The sequence below is a fragment of the Oryctolagus cuniculus genome, chromosome 8, assembly GCF_051225735.1.
Source record: "Oryctolagus cuniculus isolate XC-2025 breed Fujian yellow rabbit chromosome 8, ASM5122573v1, whole genome shotgun sequence".
NCBI classification, from domain to species: domain Eukaryota; kingdom Metazoa; phylum Chordata; class Mammalia; order Lagomorpha; family Leporidae; genus Oryctolagus; species Oryctolagus cuniculus.
In genome coordinates, this window is record NC_142874.1 from 107,184,705 (window position 1) to 107,201,674 (window position 16,970).

General features: G+C 43.0%; 1 protein-coding gene across 4 annotated transcripts in view; it reads right to left on the reverse strand.

Moving 5' to 3' along the window:
- PKD2 (polycystin 2, transient receptor potential cation channel) overlaps window positions 1-16,970 on the reverse strand; it is a 56,944-nt gene that overhangs the window by 24,708 nt on the left and 15,266 nt on the right. For all 4 annotated transcript variants that reach the window (XR_016212423.1, XM_002717010.6, XM_089303099.1 and 1 more), the window contains exons 3-5: window positions 8,590-8,723; window positions 6,634-6,884; window positions 1,681-1,905 (exon numbers count right to left, since the gene is read on the reverse strand). Coding sequence is in view for 3 of the 4 variants with exons in the window: in XM_002717010.6 (XP_002717056.3) it covers window positions 1,681-1,905; window positions 6,634-6,884; window positions 8,590-8,723 (610 nt within the window). In the remaining variant the exon portion in view is untranslated. The remainder of the gene's footprint in view (window positions 1-1,680; window positions 1,906-6,633; window positions 6,885-8,589; window positions 8,724-16,970) is intronic.

Below are 16,970 nucleotides of genomic sequence, written 5' to 3' on the forward strand. Positions count from 1 at the left end.
CACGCAGAAGAGCAACACTGAAGTGAGGAGCCTTGTGACAGCCTCCATATGAGCTCGGAAGGGAAGGAAGTGGCCTCTGACTGTCCGGTCATCTCCCTCTGACCTCATCTGGCCCTGCACTTGCCACCATGTCAGCAACTTAGAAAGCAGGTAGAGAAACGAAGTAACAGCCTTGACCATGGTCATCTTTACAGTATGGGGAGGACATGAAAGAAATACTCAAGGCATCTATCAACAGATAGCTACTTAATACTCAATAAGAGCTACCTCTTTATCTCTTTACCTCTATCCTCTTTCCGTCGTAACTGCAATTATTAGGAAAAGCTCAATGATAACTACAATAGATTCTCATTCATCTCTGCTAACAACTACTATTTCATCTAATGTGATTCTGCGAAAGTTTTTAAATACATGGACTGGGAAAATTCAACTGCCATATAAAGCAGTGTTGAGATTAACCTCAAAAATGACAACAGCGTTATTATGAGACGATGTTCTTCTCATTTTGTGTCTGAATGTAAGTATAGGTGGTCCATGCTCCAGTGTTTGGGTGTTGTGACACATTCACCAGGAAGATTCAAGTAGGCAAACTCTATTTGCCCTTGCTTTGCTCCATTGTATCTTTCTCTTTCTAAATAGCATTTATCACCTTCTTTTTAAAACTGGCTTATTTATTTGAAAGGCAGAGTTATGGAGAGAGAAAGATAGAGAAGATCTTCCACCTGTTGGTTTACTCCCCAAATGGTTGTAATGCCCAAGGATGGGCCAAAAGCCAAAAGCTACTAATTCCACTTCAGTCTCCCACGTGGGTGGCAAAGTCTCAAGCACTTGGGCCACATGTTGCTTTCCCAGGTGCATTAGCAGGGATCTGGATAGGAAGCACTGCAGCCAGGCCTTGAACCAGAGCTCATATCAGATGCTAGCAGCACAGGAAGTGGCTCAACCTGCTGTGCCACACTGCCAGCTCCTGCATTTATTACCTTCTAACATACTATATATATGTTTTCTTTTGCTTATTGTCTATTATCTATATCTTCCTTGTTGAACATAAGCTCTTCAAGGACATGGATGGTTGTCCTAAGAGACTAGAACAGTGCCTGGCAAACATTAAGCATTCAGTAAATGATGAGTGAATGAGTCCTCAGGGAGGCCAGTGGAATCTTTGTCAGTTTCCTCACCATCTCCCAGAGCAGTCATGATGGCAATGTCACAGAATGTGGGGATGGAACTTTATGGGCCACGGGTGAGTGCTGAGCATGAGCAGGTACCCAGGCATCCTACTGAGTGAACACCAGGCGTCACCCCCGATAACTGCCCTTGTGTTCAAATAGCACGGGCATCATCTGCAAGCTGGACACTCAGGGAAATGGTGCAGGATTTGCTGGCTGGGGGACCTGGTGGAAGGGGCATTCTTACAATGGCTCAGGATAAATATTAGAAAAACACAGTGGTTTCTAGAAAGATTCCAGTATTGGGATGAACCTGGACTAGACTTCAGGTTTTTTCCAACTTGCAATGTTCTAGGGCGGTTTTCTAAGTAAGCTTTCAGCTTTCACCCCATCCCTGTGTTCAGTTTGGATCTTGAAGACAACTGCAGGCCAGGGTTTTCTGACCTCTTTCCAGAAAAGGTCATACACACACCCACACAGAAATGGGAGGGCTACTGCCCTCAGCACTCACCTGACCACACAGAACAGGTTAATGTTGGCATTGTATACTGAAAAGTCAATAAATGTTGCCCTGGTTCCTCGGTCCAGCCACACGTTTTTCTTGAGGCCAGCAAGCTGGGCAGCTGTTTCCTCTCTGGTTCTTGACAAATCCAAATAATAACCAGCTCCACTATACGTGGCAATCATTCCCCAGTGGCTGCTCCCATTCAAGTCTTTTTCACTTGTGTAGGTCCAACTAGTTGAGAAATAAAGACCCAAATAAAAAACCCAGTGGTGAAAAATCAGTGGAACATTTGTGGCAACTACAAAGACAGCTGGCTCCTGGTTAAGATTAAGTATCAAACACATCTTATCAGATTGGGTGATGTGCTTTGCACAGTGTTTCCTGCATGTTTTCTTACTTAATTCTCACACAGTGGTTTGGCTTATTTTAGGAATGAGGGTCCTGAGACTTAGTGCGGTCAATTTTTTCCCCCAGAAACCTTTTATTGAATGTATACAAACTTCATGCAGTTCATAAATGCAACTTTAAGAACACAGTGATTTTTCCCATCCTACTCACCCTCCCCCTGCCACACTCCCACTCTTTTTCTTCTTCCCTCTCCTATTCTCATTTTTTACTAAGATCTATTTTCAATTAAGTTTATACACAGATTAATTCTATGCTAAGTAAAGATTTCAACAAATAGTATGAAAAAATGTTCAACAGTTTTTTGCCTTCTCTTTTGATTTCTTCTATGACCTACTGTTCATCTGGGAGTGTACTGTTCAGTCTCCATGTGTATGCATATATTCTAGAGATTCTTGAGTTGTTGATCTCCCTCTTCATTCCATTGTGGGCAAGAAGATACATGGTATGACTTCAATTCCTTTGAATTTGCTGAGACTTGCTTTATGGCCTGGCCTGTGGTCTATCCTAGAGAAAGTTCTATGCACTGGTGAGAAGAACGTGTATTCTGCAAATGTAGGATGAAAAGTTCTGTAGACGTCCATTAGGTTCATTTGGTCTATAGTGTTGAATAACTATTGTTTCCTTGCTGATTTTCTGTCTAGTTGATTTTTCCACTGCTGAAAGTGGGATATTGAAGTCCCCCATTACTATTACATGGGAGTCCATGTCTTCCTTTAGATCATCAACATTTCTTGTAATAGCTGTAATTAGGTGTGTATACATTTATTACAGTCACATCTTCCTGTTGAATTGATCTCTTAATCACTGCACAGTGCTCTTCTTTGTCTCCTTTAACAGTTTTTGTATTGAAGTCTATTTTGTGTGATATTAGGATGGCTACACCAACTCTTTTTTGGTTTCTGTTAGCATGGACTATCTTTTTCCATCCTTTCATTTTCAGCTTGCATGTAACTTTGTTGGTGGGATGTGTTTCCTGTAGGCAGCAAAAGATGGGTTTTATTTTTTAATCCAGCCAGCCAGTCTGTGTCTTTAACTGGAGAGTTGAGTCCATTTACATTCAAGGTGACTTTTGATATGTAACAACTTGGCCCTGTTGTTTTTCCATAAATATTCCTATTGTTTACTTTGGATTTCCTTTTACCTTTAATGTGAGATTTTCTGCCTTCACCTTCTTTCATAGTGATGACCATGTTTCTGTGATTCTGTATATAGCATGTCCTTAAGCATATTTTTAAGGCTGGATGAGTGGTGACAAAATCTTTACATTTTGTTTGTTATGGAAGGTCTTTATTTCATCTTCATTCATAAATGAGAGCTTTGCAGGGTGCAGTATTCTGGGTTAATATTTTTTTCTCTTAAGATTTGGAATATATCTTGCCATTCTCTCCTAGGCTGTAGGGTTTCTGATGAGAAGTCCACTGTGGGTCTAACTGGAGATCTCTGGAAGTAATCTGGCATTTCTCTTGTGCACACTTTAGAATCTTTTCTTTATGCTTTACTGAGGAGAGTTTGACTACAACGTGTTGTGGTGAAGATCTTTTCTGGTCATGTCGATTAGGAGTTCCATGTGGTTCTTGTACTAGGATGTCTCTTTCTCCAAATTATGGAAGTTTTCTGTAATTATTTCATTAAGAAGGTCTTTCAATCCATTCTCTCTTTCCATGGCTTCAGGAACTCTAGAATCCATATGTTGGGTCATTTGATAGCATCCCTTAGATCCCCAACACTGTTTTTTAGTTTTTTAATTTCTTCTTTTTTTTGTCTGACTGTAATATTTCCAGAGATTTGTTCTCTAACTTGGATATTCTTTCTTTTGACTCACAGATTCTGTTATAGTTTTCCATCATATTTTTTATCTGTTCTCATTGGATTCTTCATTTCCAATATTTCACTTTGATTTCTCTTTAAAATCTTAATTTCATGAGAAAAATTTTCTTTCATGTAATGTATGTATTTCTTTACTTTGTGGATTTGCTTCTGATTACTTCTAAATAATCCTATGATCAATTTTTTTGAATTCTGTTTCTGGCATTTCTTCAATCTCTTCATTTTCACATTTCAGTATCGAAGTGTTGTTGTGTCCCTTTGAGGGTGTCTTGTTTTCTTCCTTGATCTTGTTTCTTGAATTGCTGCATTTATTTTTAGGCATTTATGAGGATACTTGTTGGTTTACTTTTTTGTTCTCCTGTGATGGCTTTTATCTTTGGACTATGCTTCTGTGGATTAGTAGAATATCTGCTCTTTCACTGAATAACCTGGAGTATGTCTGAGTGTTGCCAGGGAGCTCTGTTCAGTGCTCCAAGGTGAGGGGAGTATCCAAGGTAACTCCCAAATTGGGTGTAGTAAATGTTTTTTGTTTGTTTGTTTTATCAGAGGAGATATTTGTTCAGCTCTGTTGGCGTAGTATTATGCTTATCTCCTCTCTTCCAAAGATACCAATGCCTGATTGCTAGCCCTAGTGGGTACAATATCCATCTGGACTGCACAAGAACCACATAAAGGATCAGATCTTACAGCAATGACCCTCACCAGAGAATCAGGGAGCCCTGAGCAATGTGGAGCCACCACCCACAGTGACTGCCCAAAAACCCAGCCACACCCTGTACCCTCACATGCAGCTACAGTGTTTTCACAGTCCCAGAACACAAGACTCCCACAGTAATGAGCAACCAACCCCCATCAATTCTCCCAGCCAGCCTCACATATGTCCTCCCAGCTGATTGCTGTGGGTGCAGACATGAGCTGGTGCAGCTGTTACATCTGTTCAAAATGGCACCTACCCACTCTTTACATAGTTACAGGACACCAGTGCCCCATTATTTCCCTCTAGGTTAGCAGGTATACTGTCTCCCACAGGGCTCTAAGCCAGAGTCATGCTAAGCTCTTGCTGCAGCTTTGGGTCCTGAAATGTGCGTGTTCACACCTCTACACAGATCCACACTGCCCCTCTAATTTGCATGGCGTTTCCTCTGCCGTTTTCTCCCTAACTCTTCCCTGAGATTGCAGTCTCGCCACGTTTTTAAAAATATATTCCCCTAGACTACAGCAGTAAGCTCCCTCCTTATTCCTCCATATTGATGCCCTTCCAGTGAGGTCAATTTAATCCCAAAGCTTTAGAGGATGGAGTCGAGACCCTACATCAGGACATCTGTCTCCAGAGTGCTGACAGGATGTGGCTGCCTTCCTTGGGTGACCAGACTCAGGGACTGACTTGAGGTCCCTAAAGAGGGACAAGTTCATCAAGTGCCAGACTTTTCTGCCTCAGTGTTTTTCATATGAAATAGAGGTGACAGGTACTTTAGAGAGTGGTTTTGTAAAGGACGGATGACAGAACAGCATCTATAAACACTATCTGGCATGGGGTGATGGTGGCTGTGCCTCTTTCTCTTCTGAGCAGCAAACTATGGGACAGGTGGCACAGATGAAGGGCTCTCTTATGCTTTGCAGGAACTAGAAAGGGAGAATTAATAAGTGCCATCACCATCTTCAGCTGCAAAATCTTTCAAGATTATTCAGGCCCTTTGCTCCAAATCTCCTGGTTAACATTTTATTGGATTTGTTTCTTATGACCTCTGGTACCAAACAGATTATACACTGGATGGGAGACAAAGAATCTGGTCACCAAAGGTGTCTGTCCTATTGTCTCTCAACGAACCTGGACTCTGGTTTGCCTAAGTCCCCGAGAAAAGGATGGAGGTGGACTAATAGAACCCGTTTAGCAAAGCTTAAAACAACACTGCCCACAGTGACTCAGGTGGTGCACTGACCCCTAGAGTTCCACCCTGAGACAGCCTCCAAGGTATTTCCATTTCTTCCTTAAAGATTTATTTATTTGAAAGGCAGAGTTACAGAGAAAGAGGGAGGGAGCAAGAGAGAGAGAGATCTTGCGTCTGCTGGCCTCACACGTGGTCTCTTAACCTGCTGTGCCACAGTGTCAGCCCCAACTCTTCCCATTTCTTCATTACAATTATAACACTTCTAAAAATTGTAAGTCCCCCCCCCCCCCCATTAAAATATAAGATACGAAGAAGAGGTACCAACATGCACAAAAGAACCTGCAAACAGTCACAGGTACAAATACATACTGTAGTGAAAGCCATAAACACATGGGCTTTGACCCAGACAGAAGATTGCCTCACATGCTTACATTTTAAATAATTACATTCTGAGCAAAATCCTATTTGTAAGAGCTAATAAAAGAATTTCAGAAAACTTCCTACTAAAAAAATCTAGTGGATGATGTTACTGGATCTACAGAAACAGCCCCAGCAACTTAAATGCAAACTTCAAAGGCTCAGATACTTTCTTTTTCATGGGTTGTATGGTCAACAAGTTAGCCTTTTGAAAAACAGGTGTGTAGAAACAGAACAGGGGTTCAAAGGTAGAGAAAATCTAAGAAATTGGCCATGGCACAAGGATAGGCACTGAAGGATCTCTGAAGGCATCCTTCCCTCAGTGACCTGTTAGAGAACAAAGGAATGAACTCAGCAGGAGGTTGGGAATGAATGAGTGAGTGGATGCCACCAAGTAGCCGGAATCACTGACACTTACGCGGTTCCATTTCGTGGCCCAAATGGAGCCCTGTCTTCGCTACTGACAGAGTAGACATCATAGCACTCTTTAATTTCATCTCTCAAGTCCTGAGGGATGGAGCAGGAGCCGTTGCGGACTTTGAGTTGCCGTATACGTGGCACCCCCAACAGCAGGTTCTCGTAGAAAATGAAACTGCGGTTGTCAGCTTCAGTCGCGTTGTCAGGTTGTATCTTCCAGTACAGCCCATCCAACAAGGAGCCTTCTGTGAACTGCAAGCAAAGGTATCATTTTTGAAAACTTGTAAGCTAAGTGGCTATCCTTGGTCCTGCCTAGACAATTCACACAGCCGAGTCCGGCGACTGTAGGAACACAGGCAAGTGTTAAGAATGGGTTTTGCCACCTGAAAGATTTTGGTTTGGCTGCTGCTCCATAGCTTGCTAGCTGTGAAGCCTGGAACAAAGGCTTCTGACCCAGGGATCCTGCCTCCGAAAAACTCATCCTTTGCATGGTCACTGAACTTGGCACAGAGTCACCAAGTGTGCGCTTAACAAATGCTAACCCTGAGTTCTGTTCTAGGACTAAAGGTGAGGGAGGAATGGTGTTGCATAAATCCACAACCACGATCAACTCTTCTTTCCCTTGAGAAAAAGCAACCCACATGGTCACAGAGAGAAGGCCACACTCTACCCTCTGGTGGGTCTTTCATTTGTCTGGACTTCTTTTTTTGTTATTGTTTCTGAATACTGTTTCTATATTAACTTTGACAAAATAAGAAAATGTGATTATTTATCTTTCTGGCTCTGGCTTTTTTCACTTAGCATAAAGATCTCCAGTTCCATTCATTTTGTTGCAATTGTTAGGGTTTCATTTTTTTCTGGATAAGTCATAGTCCATTGTGAACTGGGCTTTGTAAACATGGGCTTGCTCTTGCTACATGATGAACTCCGCAACCCCTGCCTACCTGTTTTGGGTTGGCATTTAGTGTCACGAAACTGTATATATGAGAAGGCTCTTGTTAGTTTGCATAACTAAATATAGATCTAGTCATTTATCAGCATATTATCCTTATCAGAAGGACAATGAATAGATATAGGCTGATGGCCCTCCTGGGGTGATGAAAACAGCCATACTGTGAAGTGTGGTTTGCCCCCTGTGAAGAGGCTCCTTCAACCTCATTTTATCAGTGTGTGAAATCAACAGCTGTGACCCAGGGTTTAGCAAAAATTTTCAAAAGTATCTCCCTAGAGAAAACAATCATTTCCTTCCCAATTTCCCTTCAATTTTCTTAGATTCTTTTAATATTTTCCTATGATATTACTCATTGCTTATGTCCTGCTACTATGCTGGAATCTGTGGCAACTGGGGAAGGGGCTGAGTTGACTTTTACATTAGCAGGGCTTTGAAATGACGTGATTACCTCGAATCAGGCACCACGCTGGGGCCAGCGACATACACACTCATCAACAAGATGAAACAGAGAATGAAGCAACACAGAGCAATTGCACTGTTCTCCAGGGTCTTATGTCCTATGAGACCTCATTCACTATTTATGAGATCATGAATGACTGAATGAATTATAAACTAGAATGAAGAAGTGGTTGTCAGACTAGAAAAACGCCCACTATTCTTATTCCTTAGCCATGTGACCATATCAACGAAAGCACCTTGAGTCTCCTCTTCCTCATTTACAAACTGAGGGACAATTATTAGCATTTACCATGGAAGGTGACTATGGAGAGTAAATCAGGTATGAGATAGCATGGTGCAAGGCACATGCATGGTTCCCAGTGAATATTAGTTTACTCTTCTTGGTGGGTAGGAACAGTAACTTCTACCAACTCACTCAACTTACAACATCTCATAGTGCTAAACACATAGCAGGCCCTGCAGGTACACATTCATGCACTGAACTTAGGAAGCTAAATGAACAATTTTCAGTGATAGAGATGTACTTTCAAAGTCATTTGCAAATACCTTCCAGAAGTCTTCCATCGAAGCGAGAGTTTTAAAGTTAGTTTTCTCCGATTTGGAAATGGGAGTGTCCAGGAAGAGCTGGGACATTATCCGGGTGTAGTAGTACACATTGGAACTCATCATGCCGTAGGTCACTGGAACACAGAGGGAGCCCAGTGAACTCTACAAAGAAGCTGCAGACACGTTGTTCACCAGCCAAAAGCCCTCACAAAAGGACGGTTCCGGCTGATGGGCAGTCAGCCACACAAGGTCTTCTCTCACCCTTGCCTTCCCTCTTCAGTCCATCTCCTCATCTCATTAGCTTAGAAAAAAAACATGTTTGTTGGATTATGTGAAACAACACTGACTCACTATTGAGAATCAAATTAAGATCAGGGGCCTTCACTGGACACTGAGCCCTTCCATCAGGCCTGTTCAGTTTCACCTCCCACCTGCCTCCAGGACTGGAGCCCACATCCCAGTTAGCTGAGCTGCACCGGCCCCAGGAAAATCTGGGCTGAGCTCTTCATGCTCAGTCATGCACCTGCTGCCTCCTCTCCCTACAGCTGCTCAGGACACCAGGCCCTGGCTCCCTCCAGATCAGTGCCTCTGCCATTCTGCTCTGCCCCTGAGGCTGGTTTCTGTGGACTGTGCCACCGGGGAGACTGTGCCCCTTGGGAGTCAAAGGGGGAGGGGAGAGAGAGAGAGAGAGATGTTGGTTTGTTCCCTCCACTCCTACATTCTACTCCCTCACGATCTGGATGTACCTGCCAGTGCATCCTCTAACCTTGGCCACTGCTTCCGGAAGAATCAGTTTGCCCCAGCTGCACTGGGTTCATGCCATCCCATCCCCTCCCTGAGTCCCTCAGTCCTTTCCCAAGTGACTCACCCCCCTCTTCTGGTTACCTTAACCCTGCTTCACCTATACGAATAGTTCCTTCATTACACTTCCTTTAATTACCACTCGGAATTCATAAGTGACTTGGGCAAGCTCATTATACTTTCTGAGCTTAAATTTCCTTTTCTGTAAGAAGGCCTAATTACCCCATAGGGTTTTTTGGGGTTCTTAAAATAGCTGAAATTTACCCACGAGTGGCTAACACTTGACAAATATCTGTTTTAAGGAAGTCAGATCTCTATACTTATTTTCTCTGTGGTTCTCCCAATGCTTTTGAGGTGGAAATCAGAAATCAGATGCAGCTTCCCCCAGGTTCTAGGATTCATTACCGCGTTTACAATTGCTGCACCCATACCAGGCAGTGGCCCACACTGGCTGTGAGCCACCGTCCCTCCCATGACAGTGATGCCGCTCGTGTTACCCTGATTCCCGGGGTCTTGGACTACTGGGGCCACACTCGGCAGGCCGGCCCCAACTGGGGCTCCTGGCTGTCATTCCTCTGGGCAGTTCTCAGCTGTTTCTTCACCCGGGATGGACATGGGCTACGAGGTCTGCAGTTCTGGGAGCTGGCCTCCAGTCCCCGTGGCCTCCACCAACTGACACCTCTGAGCCTCATGGGGGCATCCTCACCGGGAGCTCTGGACTTTACTTTGTAAATTCCTGTCTCCTCAATAAAAACATTCCCATGGGGATTGTGACTGAACTTGAAAAAAAGGCAATAAAATTACATCTAATAGTGGGGGGTTTTCCTCCTCACGGGGATTGCCCTAACACACCTGTTAAAAATCTCAGCACCTTGACAAGTCCTCTCTTATGCTGGACTCTAATGATCACAGGTGTACTATGCTGTAACTCCTACAATTAGCTGATGAGAAAGCTTCAAAGGGAAGGAAGGCATTTTATACTTCTTTTGACAGTAGCCCTGAATTCCCAGGAAGTGACTGACACAGATCTCATTCTGTAAGTTTTTAGGCATCACAAAATGCATATTAAACTTGTATGAAATTATTTTGGCATTAAATGCTCCCTAGTAAAGTTTGACTTCTTACAGCCCTTTCAAGCATCATAGAAAGTCAAGATTATGAAGGGAGAGGGCATCGGGATTCAAACAGGAGGCAGTTTTGGAGTTCTCCTCAAGCAGCCAGTTAAGCGAAGAGTATGCATAATCCACACAACTTGTGCACTGCTCAGATCCCTCACCTGCCAGCCCATGAGCCACTGTAATCAGGGTAAGTGCTGCCCTCTTCAGGCGCAGCATAGCATGCCAGCTGCTTCTCAAAACCGGACTGAGCCAGGGCTTGGAGTTCTAACATTCCTGGAACAGGTGTCAGACATGCAGATGAGCAAGCTGTCTTCAAGAAGCAGCTCCCAGTGTACCCAGGGAGGGTGTCCCCAGCTCCCTCAAAGGGATGGACGCAGGTACACTGCACCCTGCAAAGGGCATCTGTCCTTCAAGGGGACACAGTTGATATGGAAAAGTAAGTAGAAAGGCCCCCCAAAGCCTACTAAAAATTGAGTTGATTGTTTTCAGTTAACTTGAAATGCTGATGGATTTTAGATTGATCGGTTTGTATTCTGGAGTTTTTACCTGTGGGTTTGTTGTTAAAAACGAAATGTGAGCCATTGTTTAAATTTTTATTTATAAATATGGCATCATTAAATGCAAGTATGAATATATAAGGATTTTAGCCACTGACTTTAAAATCTCTCTCAAAAACCAATACTGAGTTTTACTTTTGAAATTCTCAGGATCAGTATTGGCTTTAATGGCTGTATTTATAGAAAGGGAAGCAACAAAGTTCCTTGGCTATGTGGCACCCTCTGCTGGACAGCCAGAGAAACAATCCCTATTTTTTCCCCCAACATTAACTGGGTCCCTCCCTTGTGCCAGGCCTCAACTGGTCCAGGGTATCCTTGAGTGACAGCTCCACACACTCCAGGAGTTAGCCAAACCATAAGCCTTTGTAAGTGGCAGCTAAATGATCCCTAGATACTGAGTCAAAATGGTTTGGGTCTGAGTTTCAATTGGCTCAGTCCCATTATCTGCTTCTGTGTTTGTGATTGTGGGCCTTGCAGTCTTGGCATCTTGGGCAACTACTGAACTCTTCTGAGCCTGATGCTGTGATCTAGAAAATGAGAATGGTGATATCTACAGTGTTTATGAAGCTCAAGTGGAGAAAGGCACGTGATGATATCTGCACACTCTAAAAGTAATGGAAGCAAGAAACTGCCACATCCTTTCCCCTTTAGTGCCTGGTGGAGAAAGCCCACTTGCAAGGTGGCATCCACTGTCTCTGTATGTGCAAATATTTCTTCTGCTATTTATCTCTTATGGTAACCCCATTTCCATTTTTCTACAAAATAAGGAAGAACAAAATATGTTAAAACATGGCATCTCTAAACAGCTGGCATCTAAATTAACAAAAGTTGCCTTAAATACAGTCTACCATTTCAAAATAGGTCATGGATATTATTTTATTCTTGATACTTCTGAAAAACATAGGTTCAAATATTACAACAAATAACAGGTATGGTAGAAGCATATCTATTTTTTTTTTTTTTGACAGAGTGGATAGTGAGAGAGAGAGACAGAGAGAAAGGTCTTCCTTTTGCCGTTGGTTCACCCTCCAATGGCCGCCACGGCTGGCGTGCTGCAGCCAGCGCACTGCGCTGATCCGAAGGCAGGAGCTAGGTGCTTCTCCTGGTCTCCCATGGGGAGAAGCATATCTATTATATAAATGCCAAATGACTAGAATAAAAAAGCAAAGAAAAATTGTATAATTTACCAAAAGGAAAAAGGAAAACATAAAAAAGAGAGAAAAAAATAAAAGTGACAGAGATTTGACAGAAGCATGAAATGTGAAGGGATTAAATTTATTAGATTAGGAGTTTTAAATTACGGATTAAAAAGTTTTAAAAAAATGCACCTCTAGAATTTTTTTTTTTTTTTTGGACAGGCAGAGTTAATGAGAGAGAGAGACAGAGAGAAAGGTCTTCTTTCCATTGGTTCATTCCCCAAATGGCTGCCACGGCCAGTGCCCTGCACTGATCTGAAGCCAGGAGCCAGGTGCTTCCTCCTGGTCTCCCATGTGGGTGCAGGGCCCAAGCTCCTGGGCCATTCTCCACTGCCTTCCTGGGCCATAGCAGAGAGCTGGCCTGGAAGAGGAGCAACCAGGACAGAACCAGCACCCCAACTGGGACTAGAACCTGCAGTACCAGCACCGCAGGTGGAGGTTTAGCTTATTGAGCCACGGCACTAGCCTGCCTCTAGAATTTTTAAAAGAAACCCATTCAAAATAAAGGGATGAGAAAATATATCAGGAACAAATATCTTTTTAAAAATGTAAAGTGACTGAAGTCACTGTGCACTTCTCCCCATGTAGGACCTCCATCCTTAATGAGTTGTACTATGAGAATTAACTGCAAAACTTGTTCCTAAACTGTACTTTATATGTTGTGTGTGTGCATGAGTGCAAACTGTTGAAATTTGTACATAACATAGAGTTGGTCCTCTGTATATAAAATTAAACTAAAAATGAACCAAAATGAAGAAGGGGATGGGAGAGGGAGTAGGAGGTGGGATGGGAGTCAAGGTGGGAGGGTGGTATGGGGGAAAGAACCTCTATATTCCTAAAGTTATACCTATGAAAAATGCATTCATTAAATAAAAGCTTTTAAAAATGTTAATAAAGAAATCTATCAAGGAAAAAAAAGTGTTAAGCGGTTGGGCCAGCACTATAGCATAGAAGGTTAAGACTCTGTCTGCAGGGCCAGCACCTTGTAAGGGTGCCAGTTGGAGTCAGGCTGCTCCACTTCTGATCCAGCTCCCTGCTAATGTGCCTGGGAAAGCAGAAGAAGATGGCCCAAGTGCTTGGGCCCCTGCATCTATGTGGCAGACCTGGAGAAAGCTCCTGACCCCTGGCTTTGGCCTGTTCCAGCCCCGGCTGTTGTGGCCATCTGAGAAGTGAAGATCAATCAATCTCTCTGTCTCTGTCTCTCTCTATCTCTCCTTCTCTCTTCACTTTTGCCTTTAAAATAAATAAACCTTTGGAAAAAAAAAGTGTTAAGTGGAATTGTAATCATCTGACTAAGGAGTTGATAAAGTGAGAATTGAGTTTGATAAAAAGATTACTTTAGAGTGAAAAATGATGCCATGCACTAAGAGTGAACGATAATGAATTTCCATGTATTCAATAACAGGGCATCCAGACACATGGAACAATGCTTGCTAGGAATATAATACCTAAGCCATAATTGTGGTTGGAAACTTTAACCCTACCATCTCTCAACTTTTGAGAGAAAGGAGAGAAAATTTACGTGGACTATGAAGGGTTTGAAATGAATGTATACATCAAACTTCATTCAGTACCAACAGGGATTACTGATATTACTTTTCAAATCTCTGCAGAACATTTACAAAAATTGGTAAATATGCTGGGCCCCACAGGGAGCTTCAGTAAATCCCTAAGCAACCAGGAAGGCGTCCTAAGAAGATGTGTGCATGAAGGTCGAGGACTGGAGTGATGCAGGTGCACCCCGAGGCCACCAAGGACTTCTGGGAAGCCAGCAGAAGTGAGACAGAGGCCAGGAGGGGCCTTGAGGGCTGCCGGGGGCGCATGGTCCATCAGTATCCTGGTTTCAGACTTTTCTCCTTCCCAACTGTAGGCAATATCTTTCTGTTGTTTTATACCATAAAGAGAAAGCAAACAAACCTCAAAAACCAAACAAAAAAGCCAAGCAGGCAACATTTTTAACCACGAATTCTGAAAATGAACACGAGAATACACAAGTTTACACATACAAAATTAAGTCACTGAGGAATAAAGTATTTTTTTTTTTCTCTTAATAACCCTTGGGCCAAAGAGGAAACCAAAAGTACCACAAAAATAGACCTGAATCTAATGGAAAGGGAGCACCAGATGCCCTCATTCGAGCCGTCGAGGCTGTCACAAAGTGAAGCCACCACTGTTCAAAAGAAACCTAATGTCTTTCAGGAGTTGATGAAGACAAAGGACATAGACGTGAAGGGACTCTACTGACCACAAGTGCACATCTCTATGCCAATGCGCTACACAAATTGAAGAAATTTCAGGCTGGAACTGGTTCAGTAGGTACCAGTACTGGGAAAAAATTCTGGGCACTGATGAATGAGGAGCATTAGTGGATAAGAGAGCTCACGGGAATGGCCAACGCTGTCAACATTCTGTGCCTATCCTGTGATGTGCATGAGAGCATCCTTTCCCGGCTTGCTGTCAGGGAGTCGGATGCATGGACTGGGCCAGTGATCCACAGGGAGGGGTGTGAACCTGACAGAGGTGGGTCCAGAGCGCCCGCAGCACAGCCTGCAGGAAGGAGCTGATTCAGCTGGGCACCAATAAAGACTCTTCCTGGACCTGGCACTTGCGCTGATCTTGAAGCATGAGGAGTGACAAAGGTTGTTTTCTGGGCCAAACTGTAGGCAGGTCCCTGAACCTTCTCTGGGGTCCCTCTGTGTGCTAATTGGCAAGCAGGTGTGAATGGGTGGAACAATGACTGCAGGTTTTGGAATTTAGGGATGAGATACCCATGAGCTATCCCACTGGATATGTCCAGTAGAAGCTGGCTTGGGGTTTGCACCCATCAGAGAGGTGTAGTTATAGAGTCGGGAGCACACATGCGCTGGTTGAAGTGTGTCTGCAACAGAAAGTCCAAGATTCAGTCGCAGAGGACACGCTGTATGAACATGTTTAGAGAACAGAGCGATGAGGGACACAGAAGTCACAGAACCTGGAGAGAGAAGTTTCTAGAATGTAGATGCCAGAGGGGCTGACAACAGCCTACAGAACTTGACAACTAAAAAAAAGCCTCATCCCCCAGAGGCCTGGGGAGGGCTTTTGAGGAGACCAACGTGAGATTGCAGAATCAATAAGAGAGTCCATGAAATAAAGGCAAACCCCCAAACATTTGAATCCAATTTTGGTTATAATTTCAAAGAAAATTGTTAAGTAATAAGTTGTAGTAAGAATCTTTAAAGGGTGGAAGCTGTTAACACAAGTGGTTTTGAGAATGCCTGCACTGGCCTAGTATCTTGTTTTGTTTTGTTTTAAAACAAGAAAGATATTCACTATTGACATATATATGAGCAAGAAGACAAAAAGTTATGCAAGTAAAGGTCAAGTTTAAAGTAATAGCTACAGATCTTCCATTTGTTGTCACCACTTATCTGAAAGACAGCAAAAGAAAGGGAGAAGGACATATACACAGAGAGAGATCTATCCACTAGTTCACTCCCCAAATACCCTTAACAGCTGAGGCATGGCCAGGCCGAAGTCAGGAGCCTGGAACTCCATCTGGGCCTCCCACATGAGTGGTAGGGACCATGCACTTGAGCGAACATCTGCTGTTTCCCAGAGTGTACATCAGCAGAAAGCTGACATTGGAAGCAGAGGCAGGAGTGGAACCCAGTACTCCATTCAATATGGAATGTGGGGGTCCCAAAGTGGCTGCACTACACATCTGATCCTAAAACTGAGTTGATCAAAAAGGACAGGGAACTCTCCAGCCATAGTTAAAGACATCAATGGTTACTTCCCATGGACCCTGTGCTCTTCAGACTGAAGGTGTTTGTTGTGGGAAGCTCGGTGGGGAGCTGGCAGGATGTTTACCACCAGGAATGGAATCGGCTCCCTGCTGGTGTGATTAACCCACTGACAGACTTCTGGGCCTTGCTAGCAACAACTCAATCCCCATGGACTTTCTGGGAAACCAAGAAAACTGTCTGTATACTAGTATCCTGACGAGGCTCTCCTAAGTGAAATAAAAGGTCTCACTCCCCCGACCCTTTGTTTTTAAAAGAACAAGTCAAAGTCTCCATCCAAAGATAAAGAAAAAAGACACATACATTTCCTCCTAGAAGGGCTCTTCTTGTCACAGGACACAGCCTATTGTGTTATGGTTTTGTTGTTCATTTCTCAATTTTCATTACTTGGGTACTAATGAGTTTAAAGACTTTGGCACAATAACGGATTATCTTTTATACTCTGTAAAAATTTACAGAAGTCCACTGTTTTTCTCAGGGACTTGTGAATTTCAAATGTGTCAAAAAATCAATCTTTTGTGACTTGACATTTGCTACCTTTTCTACTTCTTAAATTTTGCCTATTTCTTTGACAGAAAGAAGTACTACATCTATGATGTTGATTCAAGCAGTTTTTGTGATTTCTATTACTGAGTTTGAACTCAAGAGTTCAGAAAAATGTCATAGAATGACAGCACAGGAAAAGGAAAAGCAAAAGCATTTTCATCAAAGATTCACCAACCACTTCCCTTTGCCTTTGTCAAAGAACTTCCAAAATACACTTTCTTCCTTCCTTTACCTCAGCTAACTCACACAACAGAAATATCACTGCTATTTTTAACAGTAACATCTATTTATTTATATCTCTCTCTCTCTCTCAAGTACTTTGATGGTGAATTCATAGCAATCTAGGTTTCAAGTAAGAATTAATCCTAAATTACACAAACT